Below are 17,296 nucleotides of genomic sequence, written 5' to 3'. Positions count from 1 at the left end.
TGTTTATAACCGTATATGGAAAGAGATAACTTCATATTAGCAAGATAAATTTATTGCACCTGGAATCTTAATTCAGTATTAAGAGTATCTATTCACTTTAAATAAATTAAAGTGATTATATTTAAGTGTTAAAATAACAAAGGAAGATTTGTGTCCAAGACAGCATTCTCTTGGTCATTAACTTTTGCTGACACTGAGGTTACAATTTACAGATTCCGTGAAACCATTTTTGGAAACTTATTTGGAAGTTAAATTTCTCCTGTAGCAGAATAGCCATCTGCTAGTGGTCTGTGGAATAAATACACTTTTAACTTAGTAACAACTAAAACAAAAAATTGCTTTCATTTATTGCCCATCTATTCAGAGCTCGTGCATTTCTCATTGCTGACATATCTAACTTCTTCAGGTCTTACATGTATCACGTTGGAGTCACTTAAACCCTCAGGCATTCAAAATTTTGGGTAAAATCCTCTTTGTCTAAGGTGACAGCCCATTTCTCCAGGGCACCCTCAGCTCCCAGCCCACATCTGGCCCCAGCTGGAATGCTACAGCTATTCCATGGGTCAGCAACAAGCACAGTGACACAGAAAAGCTTCAGCTCCGTGCTGCATTCCCACCTCTGCTCTGAGGCCAGGAGTCCCAGGAGCCAGGAGCTGTCATTCCCACAGCCATACCCTCCACGAGCCCACTGCTGCCAGCCTCCATCTCGCATGGGAAACAGCAGCAGCTGTCAAAATGCAACAAACTGCACCAAAAGGTGCAGCATGCCAGGCGTTCAACAAGCCTGGCACTGCTACAGATTTCTGTGCCTTCGATAAGCCACCCCAGGGGCACAGAGCAGTGTGGTCAAAGCAATGCACAATTTAAGGGAGAGTAACTTTTCTCTCCCTTGTCCTCTACCAAGGAAAACTAAAGGTATTTTAACCTGATGTCCCGGTAAGATTGAGGAAATAATTTCATCTGTGTCTTTATTAACCCAGGAAGATCTACAAAACAACAATGAAGCAAAGAGAAATTCCATTAATTTCTCTCTTTTCCCTGTGTATTTAAATAGAAGCAGATTAAAAAGAAGAGCAATACATACAGGAAAAAAAGCCAAACAGAAAACCAGATAAATGCAAAAATTCCCTCACTTTAAGCGGACAGCCATGTTCACATTTGGGAAGCTGCATATTCATTAAAATGAAGTAATTTTTTACTAACTTGTGTTTTACATGTATGACCTGCATCCTACCCATACACTATTCTGCAGTCAGAATTATTCATTTCTCCATCAACAGTATTTGCATGCTAATCAAACACTGATTAATTGACAACATTGTTAATTACTAATATTGATAATATTTTTCATTATTATCCTCATTTTGCCCTGCAAAGAGAATAAATGCATTTCTGGTGCTCAAGCCCTGATTTTCCAAAGTATGTGACATTAGGGAGTGTTTCATATGCTCAAAGCAAAGCACCTGCTTAGTCACAACTGCCCTGGCAGTCCTTGCTCAGAAATTCCACAAACCAGACCAAGGGACATAAGCAGCAGAGGAAATACAACAGTGAATTCTGCTGGAACAATCTTGTCCCAGAACGCACATGAAAACAGTTTTTTATGACAGCACTCAACTATGTTAATTATGGATGAGAAAATTCCCCTCCTGCCACAGTTCTGCTTTGCTGTCCCGTTTCTGACAGAATTGGAGCACACGATCTAAGCTCTAATTGAACCTTCAGAAAAATTCAGTGTAACAGGAGAAAGCCTGGTCTTATGGGGAAGAAGAACATTCAGTCAATCAAATCAAATCAATATTGGAAAACATTTACATAATGAAGGCAAAGCAAAGTCTGTCCTGCACAGGACATGCCAAGTTCAGAGTTACTTCAAGTCAGGTTTTCTGTGTAATTCAAGGGCAGAGAAGTTCTCTATGGAGAACGGTCCTTACTAAAAACAAAAAACCATCAGCCAACACTCACCCCACCCATCAAAAAAAGGGAAAACAAATTCCACCATGCAGCATCATATTTATACCTCCAGGGCTACCAGCAATGAGTGCCAGCCAGCAGGGCTCCACCACAGAGCTTTCTGAACTGCCTGAGCCACATTATTCATCCCCTGCTCCACAGGTTGCAGCTGAAGGAAATGAAATAGATGCTTTACCAGAAAACCTCCGCAGTGTTTGGCATTCACACATCAGTCAGCTGTAATCTGAGGAGCTTTGCCCACAGCTACCTTTAACATTGCACCTCTGTGCAAATTACAAGTATAAAATAATAAGACACGACAGTGGTTGCAAAGGTCTAGGTAATGGAAACTGGCCACGTATCACCAGGAAGCTTCAACTTTTCATCTTCAGGCAAATATAAATCAGTTGATACACAGTGTTACCCTTTCCAGATATATAACTAGTGGAAAAAAACCCAAACAACCCAGTACTATCTCATACTTCAGTTTCTCAGAATCCAGCAGACATTAAACACATAATTTTACATAAAGAAGTCTAACAGTACTGACAATCTCAAACTTCTCACTAAAATAACCTCCCCCTACTCAACCTGAGAGAACAGATCTGCCAAGCTTGAGAGATTGACAAGAAATAAGCAAGAGAGAAGGTGACTAAAAGAAATGGTTAAGTAAATTTTTGGAAGAGTTATTTCCTGAAGCAGGGATTACATCTTGTGAGCTAAAGCCATGAGACCACCACCAGAAAAACGTGTCCTGCCTTGCACAGCTGCCTTCAACAGCGAACAGCTCGGGGGACTGCCTGCCTCTGGAATCCTTCCCTAGCCTGCATTTCTGCAAAGATAGGAGCACACAGCAGCACACCTCCCAGGGTTTCCTTCTTCAACAGGAAAAACAGAGGTAATATAATTAGTCCTAGGCTTAAAAATATTTACATTGCTAGAGACCAACGCAGTCTGATGACCTGCAGAGAGAATTACTCCGGCAGGAACCTTCATAAATCATTCCACTCGTTATTCAAACTCAGTTTCACAAGTTTATGATCAGCTTAATCTCGAATTCATCTGCCCGTGAACCAAGCAGTCTGGTAGCCAAAGCTGTTCCCTTTCTTTCTCATGAGGAAATACATCGGGGAAAAAAAATTAAATCCTGCTTTCACGACCACGTATTCATTCACAGCTGCAGTGAAGATAATGGAAGGTCCACCTACCCAGGATACTGGGGCAAGCGGTCACAGAAAAAGAACAGCCTGAGGACCCCTCACCGGAGTTAACCTCCAGCTCTCAGGAGCCAACACCTCCGGGCCAGCCCGGGTTGGGAACACGCTGTGCTCAGAACCTGCTACGCCTTACCCCTGGGGACAACTCTCCGGGGACAGCTCACAGCCCCGGCCCGGGACACCACGGAGCGCCGGAGCTTCAACGCGTGCGGGGCGAGCATCTCCTCCCGTGTGTGCCCGCCGGCCCTCCCTGCCCTCAGCACACCCCGCCAGACCCTGCAGGACCGCGCCAGAGCCCACAGCGGGACCCTCACGCCGGCTCCTCATCCACAGACACCGCCCCGGGCCCCGCCGCCGCCCCCCGCGGGACCGATCCCCTGCCCCGCACAGGGCGAGCCCCGGGCCCGCCGCCCGCACGTACCCGCCGGGGCAGCGCCCCGTCCCGTGCCATGCCCAGCGCCGCTCCCGCCGCCGGGCGCGCTCCGCCGCCCGTCCCGGCCGCCCCTTCCGCACGGCCGGGCCCGCCCAGCGCCGCGGGCCGGGGGGGCGGGGGGCGGAGGCGGGAACGCCTCAGAGAGCCCCGGGCCGCCTCACGGCCGGTGCGCGCCTCAGCCCCGCCCGCGGCTCTCAGACTATCGCGGACCGCGGGTTTTGTTTTTCCGCCACCAACGCCCTTACAGAGTCACAAAATCGTCGAGGTTGGAAGAGACATTCGAGATCACCCAGTCCGACCATGCAACCGGCAGTGCCACTGTAACGCCTAAAACACATCAGCCAGCGCCACATCCAGACGCCTCCTGTACACCTCCACGGACCATGTCACCTCCTGACTCGTCGCCTACCTGCCAACCTATTCCAATGCCTGGCCGCTCAAACAGCGAAATCTTCTCTAACATCTAATCTGAATCTCCCCTGTCTTGCCTTAGGGCCATTTCCTCCTGTCGTCTCAGCGCAGACACGGCAGGGACCAGCCCCACCTCACTACAGCCTCCTGTCAGGGAGCTGGGCAGAGCGGTGAGGTCCCCCCTGAGCCTTCTCCAAGCTAAACAAACCCAGCTCCCTCAGCTGTTCCTCATGGAACATTTTCTAGACCCTTCCCAAGCCTTGTTGCCCTTCTCTGATATGCTACAGCCCCTCCATGTCCTTTTGGAGGTGAAGGGCCCAGAACTGAATGCAGTGCAGCCTCACCAATGCTGACTACAGGGGAGGAATAATTTCCCTAGTCCTACTGGCTACAATGCTCTTGATACAGGCCAGGAGACCACTGGCCTTCTTGGCCATACTGCTGGCTCATATCCAGCTGCTGTTAACCAGCACCTGAGAGTCCCTTCCTGCTGAGGAGCTCTCAAGCCACCCCTGCCGCAGGCTGGAGCTGCAGGAGATTGCTGTAACCCAAGTGCAGGATGTTGCACTTGACCTTACTGAACCTCTCACCGCTGTCCTCAGCCCTTTGATCAAGTCTGTCCAGGTCTCCCTGCAGAGCCTTCCTGCCCTTGAGCAGATCAACACTCCCAACCAACCTGGTGCCATCTGCAAATTTACTGAGGGTTACTTCATCTCTTGCTCCAGACAGCTGCCAGCCCTCACTGGCTGCAGGCCATCAGTAGTGCCCTCCGGCACAGCAGCGTCCTCTGGCAAAAGATACAAATTAGGAGGGAAAGAGCCCTGTTGGTGCAGCTGGAACAGCGAGGCAGCTGCAGCGCCTCAGCCCGGAACAGGCCCTGCGTTGGCAGCTGTGTTGCTGCACTGCAGATCGTGTTGCAATCATCAGACACGATCTAGGGGAGGAGATGCCCAAAGACACCTGGACACAGTTGCAGGTAAACCATGTGATATTCAGGCTAGCCTTGTGGGGCCTTTTCCTAAGGGAGCTTTAGTCTTGCCTGGTTGCAGCAGCCCCTCCCTTCAGTTGCACACACACACCAGCCTGCTACCTCACATGTCCTCACAGCTTACAGGGGCAGCTCAAAATCTCGGCTGGAACACATCAGATTTGTCTCTTGCTCCGGAGTGCATCTCCCTCTACCTCACAAGCACTGTCTCCCAGCACTCCTCCTTGTACCTCCCTTCTCAGCCATGCTATTCCTCCAAAAGTTAAATACAGATGCCTCCCTTTTGCCATTCCTCTTCATTTTAGTAATGTGTAAATCATGCTAGAAACCTGTTAATATACTCTAAAAAACACTAGGAAGCATTTGACAGAAAAGTCTTCATAAGCTATTCTTAATCCATTCTCAGAGATGAGGGAAGCAACTCCGTCATCCTCAGCCCCTTCAGATGCCTTTTATTCTTTGTTTCTTTGCAGAGGAAAACTACTTTCATGGTACTAAACTACCATAGTCAGCTCAGGAAGAAAACTTACTGGTCAGTGCGAGCAGGCAACATCCAAAAGGGCATTTATCTCCTACCCAAGCAATCTACTGACCTGAGCTTGCTTGTTGTGACTTTTCCCTCCTTGGCCTCACAGTTCACTGGCCGTTCATGCAGGACAGGATGTGCACTCAGTCCTCTGCTGCAGGACTGGACATTCAGGCATGAGACACATGCACAGACAACTGGGGCAAGAGACTGACTGCAAAACCCAATCCAAGGCCAAACATGGGTCAGTCATGTGCTGGAAGAGAGCTATGCTTCAGTCATGTGGGTTCTCAAACAGTCTTGAAGGACTGAACAGAATTACAATAACATAGTTAAGCATTAACTTGCTGCCACTTACCCTTTAAACAGCAGCATGGCTCATTCCCTTTGTGCTCTGGAAAGGTCAGAGCAGTTTTGCTCAGTGAATACTGGGTTTAATTACAGATATTGAGTTGCATCATGAGTGGTGTAAAAATACTAAAATATTATGACATAAAAGAATCCCAACTTTATGGACTCTATTGTGCACCAGTTCACTTGGGATAAGCAGCACATAGACTATAAGAAATAAGCCCGAGCCAACAAACTCAGGAAATATGATTACAGTATCAGCTTACCTTGCCTGGCTGGGGATGAATTTGTGTGGGCAGGCATCTCAGGAAGTCCCTTGAGATGATGCACCCTGGGTAAGGTGGTGTCTTCCAGAGGTTCATGGACCTTTTCTGTTTCTCATCCCCTTCCTTTCAGGAAGTCTGAGAGATGGCAAATGCAAGAGGTTGCTGTTCTTCCCCAGAGAGCTGGAAAGCTTTCCCAGGAGACATGGTGGACTGATGAGTTCTTGCACTACTCCAGGAAGGTCTAAGCAAGGTTAGTGAAAGAGCCAAGTGCACCTGAAGCGGTGCCATATGTGCTTTCCCCTTGGAGACTTGTGGGGTTTGAAAACCAGAGGAATTTTCCCCTTCACTTCAGCTGGGCTTGGACGAGCTCCAAAGTACACAGAGTAACGTGACACTGTGAAATTATGAAATGTAGGAGACAACACTCATATTTTCTTAGTATCAAAAGAGAGGCCATTATGTAATGCTTGCTACCATGGGGGAGCAGGAATGTCTGCTTGACTCCATGATTACAAGGGAAGCAGTAGCAAGTTAATGCTTAACTGTGTCCTTGCAATTTTGTTTTATCCCAAGATAAAGCCTCCAAACCAGTCTTGAAGTGGAAAAAGTCAGGAGCGGTTTTACTATGTGACAATACAAGGCCACGCTACAATCCAATGCACTGCCCTTCCAAAGCTGGAAATGCAAGGAAAAGGGGAGATACCCTGCTTCTCACCTCACCTAGTATGCGCCTTCCCTGGTGCTGTCACTGACCTTTCCTGTCCCTCCCTGTGTGCTACAAAGTTACAGAAACCGGTGCTTGGTATGCTAACAACACACCTGCCTGAGGCTGAGCTGGCCCTGTCTCGGTGTTTTATCAGCTCAAACGCCAGGGGAAGCGTGCACAGCCACTGCTCGTGGTGCTCCACTGCCACTGTGAGCCACGCAGTGAGGGACAAGTACAGCTTGTGCTGCTCCCCACAGGGCTGGCCGAGGAGGTGCGGGCAGTGCCCCGCGGGTGCTCTGGTACCGGGGGAGCCGGACAGCCCTCCTTGTGCAGCCCTCCTTGTGCAGCCCTCCTTGTGCAGCCCTCCTTGTGTTCAGCCCTCCTTGTGCAGCCCTCCTTGTGTTCAGCCCTCCTTGTGCAGCCCTCCTTGTGCAGCCCAGGTACCCCCGCAGGGGCTCCTGCCCCGCTGGACAACCCCACTCTGTGAGCGTGATGAGCCTTCCTGACCAGTTACAGACCGTGGTGCTGTGCCAGTGTTACTGCCCAGAGTGAAGGTCCCACTGGCCAGCTACAAATTCACAGAGTCAATCACTAAGGTTGGAAAAGACCTCTGAGATCATCGAATTCCCACCTTGACAACCAGACCAGGGCACTGAGTGCCACGTGCAGTGTTTCTATAAACACCTCCAGGGATGGGGACTTCACCACATCCCTGGGCTGCCCGCTTTCCAGTGTCTAATCACCGTTTACATGAAGGAATTCCTCCTGATGCCCAACCCAAACCTCTCCTGGTGCAGCCTAAGACCATGTTCTCCTGTCCTGTCCCTTGTTCGCTGGGAGCAGAGCCCGACCTCCCCCTGGCTACACCCTCCTGTCACTAGGGAGTTGTGGAGAGCAAGAAGGGCCCCCGAGGGTCCTTTTCTCCAGGCTGAGCCTCCTCAGCTGCTCCTCTCAGACTGGTGACACTTCCCCAGCTCCGCTCCCAGCTCTGAACTCGCTCTGGAGCACCTCCAGGACCAGTGACTGCCCGGGCAGCGCATTCCAATGCCTGGCCACCCTTTCTGTGAGGAACGGGCAAGGCTGGAAGGGATATTCGGATGTCACCGGGTGCGACCTCCCGGCTCGGGCAGGGCGGGAGGGGATCACCGAAGGTCACCGGGCAGGGTCCCTCAGAGCAGGGCTCTCCAGAGCCCGCGGGCAGCGGTGATGAAGGGGCGGGCCCAGCTCCCCTCGCCCGCGGTCCCCCGCGGCCCGCGCCCCCCCAGCCGTGCCCCCGCAGGGCGCAGGCGCGGCGGTGACGCCGAGCAGCGCGGGGAGGTGACGCACGGCGCGCGCGGCGGTGACCCGGAAGGCGCGCGCGGCGCCCGCTCATTGCGACGGTGGCGATGAAGGTGGCGGTGGCCGGGTGCTGCCACGGCGCCCTGGACAAGATGTACGAGACGCTGGAGCTGCTGCAGCGTCGCCACAACGTGCGGCCCGACCTGCTGCTCTGCTGCGGGGACTTCCAGGCCGTGCGCAACGAGGCGGACCTGCGGTGCATGGCCGTGCCGGCCAAGTACCGGCACATGCAGACCTTCTACCGGTGAGCGCCGCCGGCCCGGCCCCGGCCCCCGACCCGACCCACGCGGGCTTGGTCGGGTCCAGCAGCTGCCGTGTCTCCGCAGGTACTACTCGGGCGAGAAAAAAGCCCCGGTGCTCACCGTGTTCATCGGCGGCAACCACGAGGCTTCCAACCACTTGCAGGAGCTGCCCTACGGCGGCTGGGTCGCGCCCAACATCTACTACTTGGGTAAGGTCCCCCGCTCCAGTCCCGCTCCCCGGCAGTTTCCCCCACAACCCCTGTCCGGCCCCTCCGTGACCGCCCTCCCGTGTCCCGCAGGTTACGCGGGCGTGGTGCGGTTCCGCGGCGTGAGGATCGGCGGCATCTCGGGCATCTTTAAGTCTCACGACTACCGGAAAGGTACCGGGCAGCGGAGAGGGGAGAGCCGGGGCTGCGGCGTGGGGTGAGGGTCTGGCTGTGCTCAGCCCCGAATCGTCTCTTAGCCTAGAAACCACCCTTGGTTCAGTACACGGATTTTTCTGGAGTTGGTAGATGAGTCTGTAGCTGCCCGGTGATCACCACAGGAAGCAAGGCGCCTGTGGAGCATTGTTGGAACTGTGTTGATTTTTCCATGGCAGTGTTCTTTCAGCATGCAGTGCACCACTGTTTGATTTTCCTTGTGTGCTATATAAGTGTATTGTCCTGCTCTGTGGTTTAGGGTCAGTGCATCTCATTCCTCCTGGTTACGTGGGTGCATATTCAAGAGTTTTTCCTGGGAAAGGTGGCAAAAATCATGTCACAGATGATGTCCCATATCAATAAGTAGAAGATGGTTTATTCTTCCTGGTCTCAGCACTTGAAAGAGTGGTCCTTGTGGTTACTATACTGTGCTGTTAATGGCTTCAGAGAAGCTTTGCAGGTGCCTTTCAAGCTGCAAAGTACTGAACCAGTTTTCTAGAACACTTGATTTTGTCTAGTATCTGTCAGCGCTAATTAAATTTGCTGTCATCAAGGGGGCACTTTATATGCCTGAATATTGCATGAGGGAGATGAGACGAGACTCTTTTGGCAATAACTAAAAACAAATTTTCTGTTAATTCTGTAGAGCATGTAGGAGCTATGCTAGGCATTCATGTTTCTTGTCCCAAGGCAAAGTTGGAAACTCATCCCTTTTGCCAGGGTACATGTTGGTGCTTCCGGAGCCTGTGGTGCCTGTGGGCAGTGACAGGGATGTTTAGGCTGCTGCTGAACCTGTTGAGCTGTAGTTTCATGGTGGGTGGCAGCAATCATGAACAATCACAGCCTTGTGTTCAGGATTACTGTAGGTGCCTGTGTGACCCCAAAAAGCTGCTGTGTAGGAGGGAGCTAGTGATTCAGGCAACTATTCTTGTTTTCAACATTTCAGGCCACTTTGAGTGCCCACCATACAACCAGCAGACCATCAGAAGTGCTTACCACGTGAGGAATATTGAAGTCTTCAAACTCAAACAGGTCAGTGAAAAGCCTATTTTTTAAACAAGGCTAATTTTTGTAAATTTAGAAGTAGGAAGTTAAAGCTACTCTGATCAAGTATGGTGGTATTGAACCAAAACATGCTTTAACACTTTGATCAGACATCTGATGGGTGTGTCCTTTGAGGAGGAATATTGTGCTTAGCCATTATCCCTTTTAAATAAAGCTTTTAAAAATTTCATGAGGAAGATGCCTTTGATTGTGGGCAGAGGACTTGCTCTCTAGCTATGATTTCCTCCAAGTGCCTGAACTCTTTTGTAAGGCAGTATAAAGCACAGCTGGCTGCCTCAAATAATTTCTAAACTGCTTTGCCAATATGTTATATTTATGCCATGTGCTTTTTGGCCTGACAGCTCAAGCGCCCCATCGATATATTTATGTCACACGACTGGCCAAGGAGCATCTATCACTACGGAAACAAGAAACAGCTCCTCAAAATGAAATCCTTCTTCCGTCAAGAAGTGGAGAGCAACACGTTGGGAAGCCCTGCTGCTTCAGAGCTTCTGCAGCACCTCAAACCCACCTACTGGTTCTCAGCACACCTCCATGTTAAATTTGCAGCTTTCATGCAACACGAGGTAAAGGGGGTAGAAAATGAAGAATGCATGTGCCCCAGGCCCACTTTAGAATTCTAGTGCAGGTAGTCATGTCCAGAGAAGCAATTTAGTGATTTTTGTTCTTAAAACTCAGTTTAAACCATGAAAGATTAAGGGGTGTTAGGACTACTGTTTTATGTAAAATAAAGAGCTGTTATAAATGAGGGGTGTAACTTCCTAATCTTCTTCAGGAACAGCATGAAATAGCTAAAGTTATTGTTCTTGAAACTTGTTAATTTAACTGTATAGAAAAGCACTCTCCTGCTCTGCTGGGGAAGCAGCCAACTCAAAAATAGGTGAGAAAAAGAAGATGACATCAAAAAAGGTGGTAAGGAAGTGACTGAAAACAGTGGTTACCTGAGGATGGGAAGATCCCTGTAGTACAGCTTTGCAGGTAGCCTGGGTTTAAGCCAGAAACCAGCCTGTAGTTGAAACAGTTATTTGTGAAGTTGTGCCAGTCCTGTTCCTATTTGCAAGTTATTTATCTGTAAAAATATAACTCCAGACCTTGTAGGCTCAACAAGTCTGTTTCCAATGAAGTTACAGTTTTTCATTCTGTTCCAAGGCTGGATGTGCTCAGCTGCCTTGGTTAGTGCTGAAATGTAGCTCTTGCTTTATCTTGCTATCATCTGCATCCTGTTTTCTGTTAGACTCCCAGTGAAGTCTGTCCTTCTCTTTGTTCCTGCTAATTTTCTATTTCACAAAGTATTTTTCTGTACAAATTATATCTTTAAACCTGTCTATATAGCTTGTTCAGAATGTCCAAATTTCACATAAGTGCTAATGATTGTTAACACCCTTTGCTTCCTAGGCAAACTCCAAAGAAGAGTTACCAAAAGCAACAAAGTTTCTGGCTCTGGATAAATGCTTGCCACACAGAGACTTCCTGCAGGTGATGAACATGTGTAGAAGGTTTTCACTGTCAAGTATTTAGTTTATTTGAACTGCTAGTGTGTTTCTGAGATATAACATGAAGGATAGTGCTGATAAGTGGAGGAATTTCAAAGAAACTTGGAATGCTGGGTGTATGAAATGGTCTTTGTAGGATTTTGTCCTGAACTAAGCAAACTGTGTTGTGTAGGCACAGTGTTTCCTTAATCCTACCATTTCCATCCAGCTTAGTACCTGACTTCATTGGATGCGTCTAAAATAGTTTGCTGTGAAAGTGAGCTGCTGCCAGTGTGTTTTTCAAATGCACTCAAGTGTTTTGCTAGTCTAAGAGTGGCTTTTATTTATCATCCCAAGGGGAAAGAATTGTCTGTCCTTTGGATGTGTGGTGGGATCCATCTGCTCTAGTAACTGCCTTTGAAGGTGGAAGAGAGTGTGAGGATGGGCTCTGTTTCTGCAAAGGGACATGAGTGCTAGTCCAGACTTAAAATCCTCTAACAACATTGATCTGGATTAGTACTTCCTTCAGCAGTATGGAAGGTTTAATTACTTTGTGGAATATTTGAAGTTAGAGCCTGACTAGGACTTTGGCTAACCCAAATGGTTTAATTTGGGTTAATGTCACTGAAGACAAAGTGATCTGAATTTCAATTTGTCATGAAAGAATTTAAAACATTTCCTCTTAATTCATAGGTGTGCTAAGAATGAGTGTTCATACAGCAGAATGACTGTTCCTGTCAATTCTTCATTTGTATTCACTTAGAAGTGTCTTTGTTTGAAAGAGATGTCTGCCAAGGAAGGCAGGAACCCTTGGAATAGAAAATATGACCCCCTACCTTCTAAATTATTATAACTTTGGCTTTCAGGCAAAGATATGGGAAAAGGACTAACAGTTCGTTACTAGAATATATATATAGTATATGTATAAAACAAGACAAATGAAGAACAACAGCAGCAACAACAAAACAAACCAGGGACCGGTCCCAGCCTTCTCTCGGTGCCGAGCGCGTTCCCCTTGGGTGCAGTTCCGGTCACGGCCGCCAGGGGCGCCGCTGGCTCCCGGCCGGGCAGGGCTGGGAGAGGCTCCCTCTGGAGAGGGGGAGGGGGTCAGGGTCCCGGGTTTTCCCCTGAGGCACCCAAGTAGATGCTGAGGGTCCTTCCCAGTGAGATCGGGTGTTAATAAGGCTGCTCTGACCAACAGAGGCTCACCCACGTAAGGAGAACCAGTGGAGGACAGAACTTTGCAGTGGCAGCAAATTCTCCCTGCAGCAGCACCCCAGCACCAAGACCACAACAGTGTCACCTCTGATCCTGAGAGGCAAATGAGGGCTGACCCCAGCCCCTCACCCCCCAGCCAAAATGTGGCAGTATCTCTGCCTTTCCCAAGAGAAAACCCCCCAGCTAAGAGATGTAACAAACTGCACCCCCTGCCTCATCCTGGCCATAACTTTTGTCTCTCTTAAGTATCTGTTGTTCTGGTCTCTTCGGCAAGAAATGGGAGAAAAATTCTCTAAGAGAAAGGAAAAAATCCTAACCTGCAACAGAAGGCAGCATGAAGTTAGGAGCAGGCAGATTCTAAGTTGCATCACTGTCCAGTTGCTGGCAGTAAGGGAGGGATTGTGTTCTGCTTTTTACTTGCTGTAAGCTGACATTCAGAAATGCTTTTTTTACTGTTACTGATTGTCCCTTGTTAGCCCATTAGGGGGAGCTGTCTTGAGAGGAGTTGGTTGAGACTGCTATCTCAGTGTACTTTAAACTTCATTAAAATTCTGTACAGTGAAAGTAACATTTAATTTAATCAGATTCTGGTGTCAAAAGAAATAACTCATTTCACCTGTTTTCTGTGTGTTTGTAAGTAGATAATAGACGTGGAGCATGATCCCAATGCAGGCGACTCGCTGGAGTATGATGCCGAGTGGATTGCAATCCTCAAGGCCACCAACAGTCTTATTAATGTGACCCAGGGCACCTGGAATATGCCTGAAAAGAACGGCCTTCATGCCAAGTAAGTTGTCTGTAAAATAGAGATGAAAGTGTGGTTTGTTTGTTTTTCTGGACTGGAAGTTATATTGGAGTTGTGTTTCTGTTCTGCAGCCTGTAATGCCTGTAGGACTTGCTAAATGCCTTGGAAAGAAAAGGGGATGTTGACAAAAGATGTAGTCAAAAGCATACTACTTCTTTACTGCTCTACCTGGGCAGTTAGTTTTGTGTTTCAAACTTAAATACCAGCATCTGAGGGATACAAACTACACCATGAGGCTGAAAATCAGGCTGGGTTATGGGCATGGGTTGATATAATACACTAATCCTTGGTGGGGAGAAGAGTGCCTCAGCACTGACCAAAAGAAAATTAAACCCTTCCTGAAAAGGCATTTGAGGAATAAGGTGTTGGTTGCAAGATGAATTTATTATCCATCTTTGAAAGCTGCACTCTGTGGTGGGAACAAGCAGTACGTTTAGACTTGCTGCACTTGTTTAAACTTCATGCATTTGTTTAGGTGGGACTACAGTGTGACAGAAGAAGCCATTAAAGAGGTGTTAGAAGAGCTGAACCATGACCTCAAAATTCCTTGCAACTTTACATTGACAGCTGCTTGTTACGATCCCAGCAAGCCCCAAAAAAACATGGAGCCAGTTCATACCATCAATCCACAGACCACTGAGTTCTGTGCCCAGTTTGGCCTCACTGACATCAATGACAGGATCCAGCAGGCTAAGGAAGAGGGCTCAGGACGAGGTGAATGTGAAGAGGAGGAGGAAGAGGAGATGGACAGTACTGGGTCAGCAGAGGAACCCAGTGAATACAACACAGATAACTCTGGCCTCTCATCCTTTAATCCAGATGAGATTATGCTGGATGAAGAAGGTGGTGATGAAGACTTGAGTACATGTTCTGTAGATCCCTCCCCTGATCACCCTCCTGAGTTCTCTACGAGCTTCTCTGATATCCGGATCATGCCAGACTCCATGGCCGTGTCCTCTGACGATGCCATGGACTCCAACAATGAGGAACTGGAGAAGTCTGGTGGGAGCAAGCAGGGGGAGGAAAAGAGCTCCACTGAGAGGTCACTGAAGCGCATTGGTGCTGATGAAAACGGGAACAGTGGCATTAAAAAAATCAAGAGAAGGAACCAAGCTATCTATGCTGCGGAGGATGAGGATAAAACAGATTAATACTTCACAGGGTGTGTAACTTAAGTTCTCTGCCAGCCTTTCTGTGGGAAGGTGGTGAGAATTATAGTGGACTATGCGTGCTTTTAATGTCACGTGATCTTAGTTGTGTTACTTTCCTAAGCTCAGAGGCTGGATGTATTTCTGACAGGGAAGGTGATTTACCCAGAACAGACATCAAAGAAAGAAGATGAGACTTTTCCAACAAAGTACTTTGTCAAGGGTTGTAATGCTCATGTATCCTTGATTCTGCTTCAGGTCTTGGTGTATACTCCATATCTTCACCTGAACAAGACTCACCGTGCTTGTTTAACAAGAGCACTTAAAGTGTAGCCTGAGTCCAAGCAAGAGGATATCTGACTTACAGGACTGAATGATTTTATTTTATTGCTCTTGTCTTGTTTTATACTGAACTATTAATTCAAAATAGCATATGCAATAACCCTATGAACGAAATTTGAAAATAGAATTCCCATGATAACAAAACAGCAATAGAAGAATGAAGATTTTTGTTTCTGGTGAGAGCCATGCCACAGAAAAACTCTGTGGTCATAAACAAAACAATATGCATTGTCCAGGATTGGCTTTTAGTTACAGTTCTGATAGGAAACCAAGTCTCTTGATTTGGAGGATGATGGTTTTATGGGGACCATGGAAGAGTGCATCTCTGTTTTTAAAAACTCACTTTTGTTCTGTTTCTTAAAACTTGAGAACAATTTCTTAAAATGGAAGTAGTTGGAAGGACAGCTTTCTAAATGTGCACACTACCACTGTCTCAACTCTGACTAATTAGGGCTTTCTTTTGTGTTCATACAAGACAGTGGGTGTGTAAGCTGCCTGAGACAGTAACACCTCCTGTTATCATTAGTGTCGCTTTTTACTTGTCATTTCTGTAGCTGTAACTTGCAGAACTTTTAAAACTGGATTTGGAATCTTCCAAAGCACCTGTATAATCTTCAGCTAAGGGAGAACAGGAGGTGCCAGAATAGAGACCTTCTTGGAAGGTTTATTTTTTTGCCCTGAATTGTTAAATGGCACTCCTTTGGCCTAAGAGGCCATGGGGTCATGAAAATGACAATGTTTTCAAGCATATGTCATTAGACTCATTAGCCTTCCTGACAGATGGAATTCTTCGATTAAATTCCTCATGGCAGAAGTAGCTCCTGTGCTTTTCCTCCTCCAAGGCACAGGCAGTGTGAAGGAGAAAGCATCCTGACAGGAACAGGGAACTGGACAGGGAGCAGTGGGAGAAATGCATCCATGAGTGTGAGTTGTGTATCGGGTTGGGAATTCTGTCTTTAAATCACTTCCATGGTCTGGGGTTCATCTTGCTTCATCTCCTGTCAAGCAGTTCACTACAAAAACTAAACGTGTTGAGTATTCAAGGGCTAGAAAAGGGCATAATTAATGCTCTCAACAGTTCAATTAACAGCTCATCTGTCAGAACAGCTACCGAAAGAACTGTGCTGAGGTATGAGGGAAACTGGGGGTACCCCGGGTGTGACACTCAGGATACATAAAATGGCTGTGAACTGTCAAATAAGTTACTGAAGCAGATGAGTCTCTTTAAGGGTCCTGGGTCTGCAGTGGTAAAATCTTAACATGATCTGAACACTACAATGGAAATAAAGTATTTTAAATATCAATTCTGCTATGGACTTGAAATGCCTCTCAAGGAACCTGAGCATGGCATTGAGCTCCCAGGGTCTCTGCAGTGGAATAGATTTATCTTGCATGTAATAGACTTTTCAGTCTGATTCCTTATGTTTTTAAAACAAACTGTTCTATCCTGTGTTGTCCCATGCCTCCCCCCTCTTCTGATAAATGTGTTTCTAGAAGGCAGGAGACTGGGACAAGATACAATATTGATTTTTGAACCTTTTAATACTTTTTAATAAAGTATTTCAGCATCCATTGAGCAGAGTGCAGCTGGTAAACAGTGAACAGAAATGTTTTTTGAGTGTGAATCATGTCTGACCTCTAGAGTTGCCTGCCCTTTCTTGCATTTGTTCACACTCCTTGCAGTTTGCAGTGTCCTCTCCTACCTTGCATTCATCCATTGCGGATTTTCTCTGTTGGCGAGATTCTCTGCTGCAAGAAGGAATCAGTAGAAGCGCTGAGCTTCTCCAGTAAAGGCCAGATACTTCAAAAAGTATGGAAAACTAGGGAATGCTGAAAATTTCAATTGGCTTTAAGGCCCAGAGTCTCCGGTCCTCTTTAAAAAGATTTAGATTATTTCTGAAAACTTTTGAAGTTTTGATGAGAAACCTCTGGAAAAGGTTTCTCTGTCCAACCCTTGTATTGCAGTTTTTTCAGTGTGTATACTTAGTCTAAAACTGTTTTTGCTGTTACTGGTGCTTGAGAAAAGTGTTCCCCTGCTCCATCCCAGGCCAGCACACAGGTATTTTCACAGCATGTCATCAATCTGCTCAGAGAAAAACAGCAAAGAGGCATAGCCTTGTTTTGTGATGGAGTATTTTTAAATTAAAGCTATTGAAGTTGCCTTGAGACTGCATCCCTAGGATGTTTATTGTACTCCTGTTATCCTATGCAGTCTCTAGCAGCTGCCAAACCTCTGTTTTCCTGGGAAGGGCATAGGTTGAGAGGTGCGAACCCGAGCTGTGCTGTTTTGGCTATTTTTTTTGTGGTTTTACCATCCTCCTCCCATTTAGTTCTGACTTCAGGGTGGGTACTTCACCTCAGTCAGTGTCCCCATGCCTCAGGTAGTGTAATACAGG

At 47.5% G+C, this 17,296-nt stretch overlaps 2 protein-coding genes across 4 annotated transcripts in view; one reads left to right on the top strand and one right to left on the bottom strand.

Moving 5' to 3' along the window:
- The window catches only part of PPP2R3A (protein phosphatase 2 regulatory subunit B''alpha), a 53,970-nt gene extending 47,512 nt beyond the window's left edge, over positions 1 to 6,458 (bottom strand). The window contains exon 1 of one of the 3 annotated variants that reach the window (XM_063408109.1): positions 6,146 to 6,458. The gene's annotated coding sequence lies outside the window, so the exon portion shown is untranslated. Of the gene's footprint in view, positions 1 to 3,591; positions 3,733 to 5,595; positions 5,753 to 6,145 lie in introns of those variants that run through there. The other 2 variants (XM_063408107.1, XM_063408106.1) reach the window with 2 other exon arrangements.
- Positions 6,459 to 8,013: 1,555 nt separating this feature from the next.
- On the top strand, positions 8,014 to 16,472 carry DBR1 (debranching RNA lariats 1). Its single transcript, XM_063408114.1, has 8 exons — positions 8,014 to 8,433; positions 8,516 to 8,640; positions 8,731 to 8,811; positions 9,797 to 9,882; positions 10,257 to 10,481; positions 11,311 to 11,391; positions 13,247 to 13,392; positions 13,886 to 16,472. Exons 1-8 carry the CDS (start codon positions 8,237 to 8,239, stop codon positions 14,559 to 14,561), a joined length of 1,617 nt encoding a protein of 538 aa, XP_063264184.1. The 5' UTR covers positions 8,014 to 8,236; the 3' UTR covers positions 14,562 to 16,472.
- Positions 16,473 to 17,296: the final 824 nt, after the last annotated feature.

Source organism: Prinia subflava, chromosome 11 (assembly GCF_021018805.1).
Source record: "Prinia subflava isolate CZ2003 ecotype Zambia chromosome 11, Cam_Psub_1.2, whole genome shotgun sequence".
NCBI lineage: Eukaryota > Metazoa > Chordata > Aves > Passeriformes > Cisticolidae > Prinia > Prinia subflava.
This window is presented reverse-complemented; position numbering and strand designations above follow the sequence as displayed.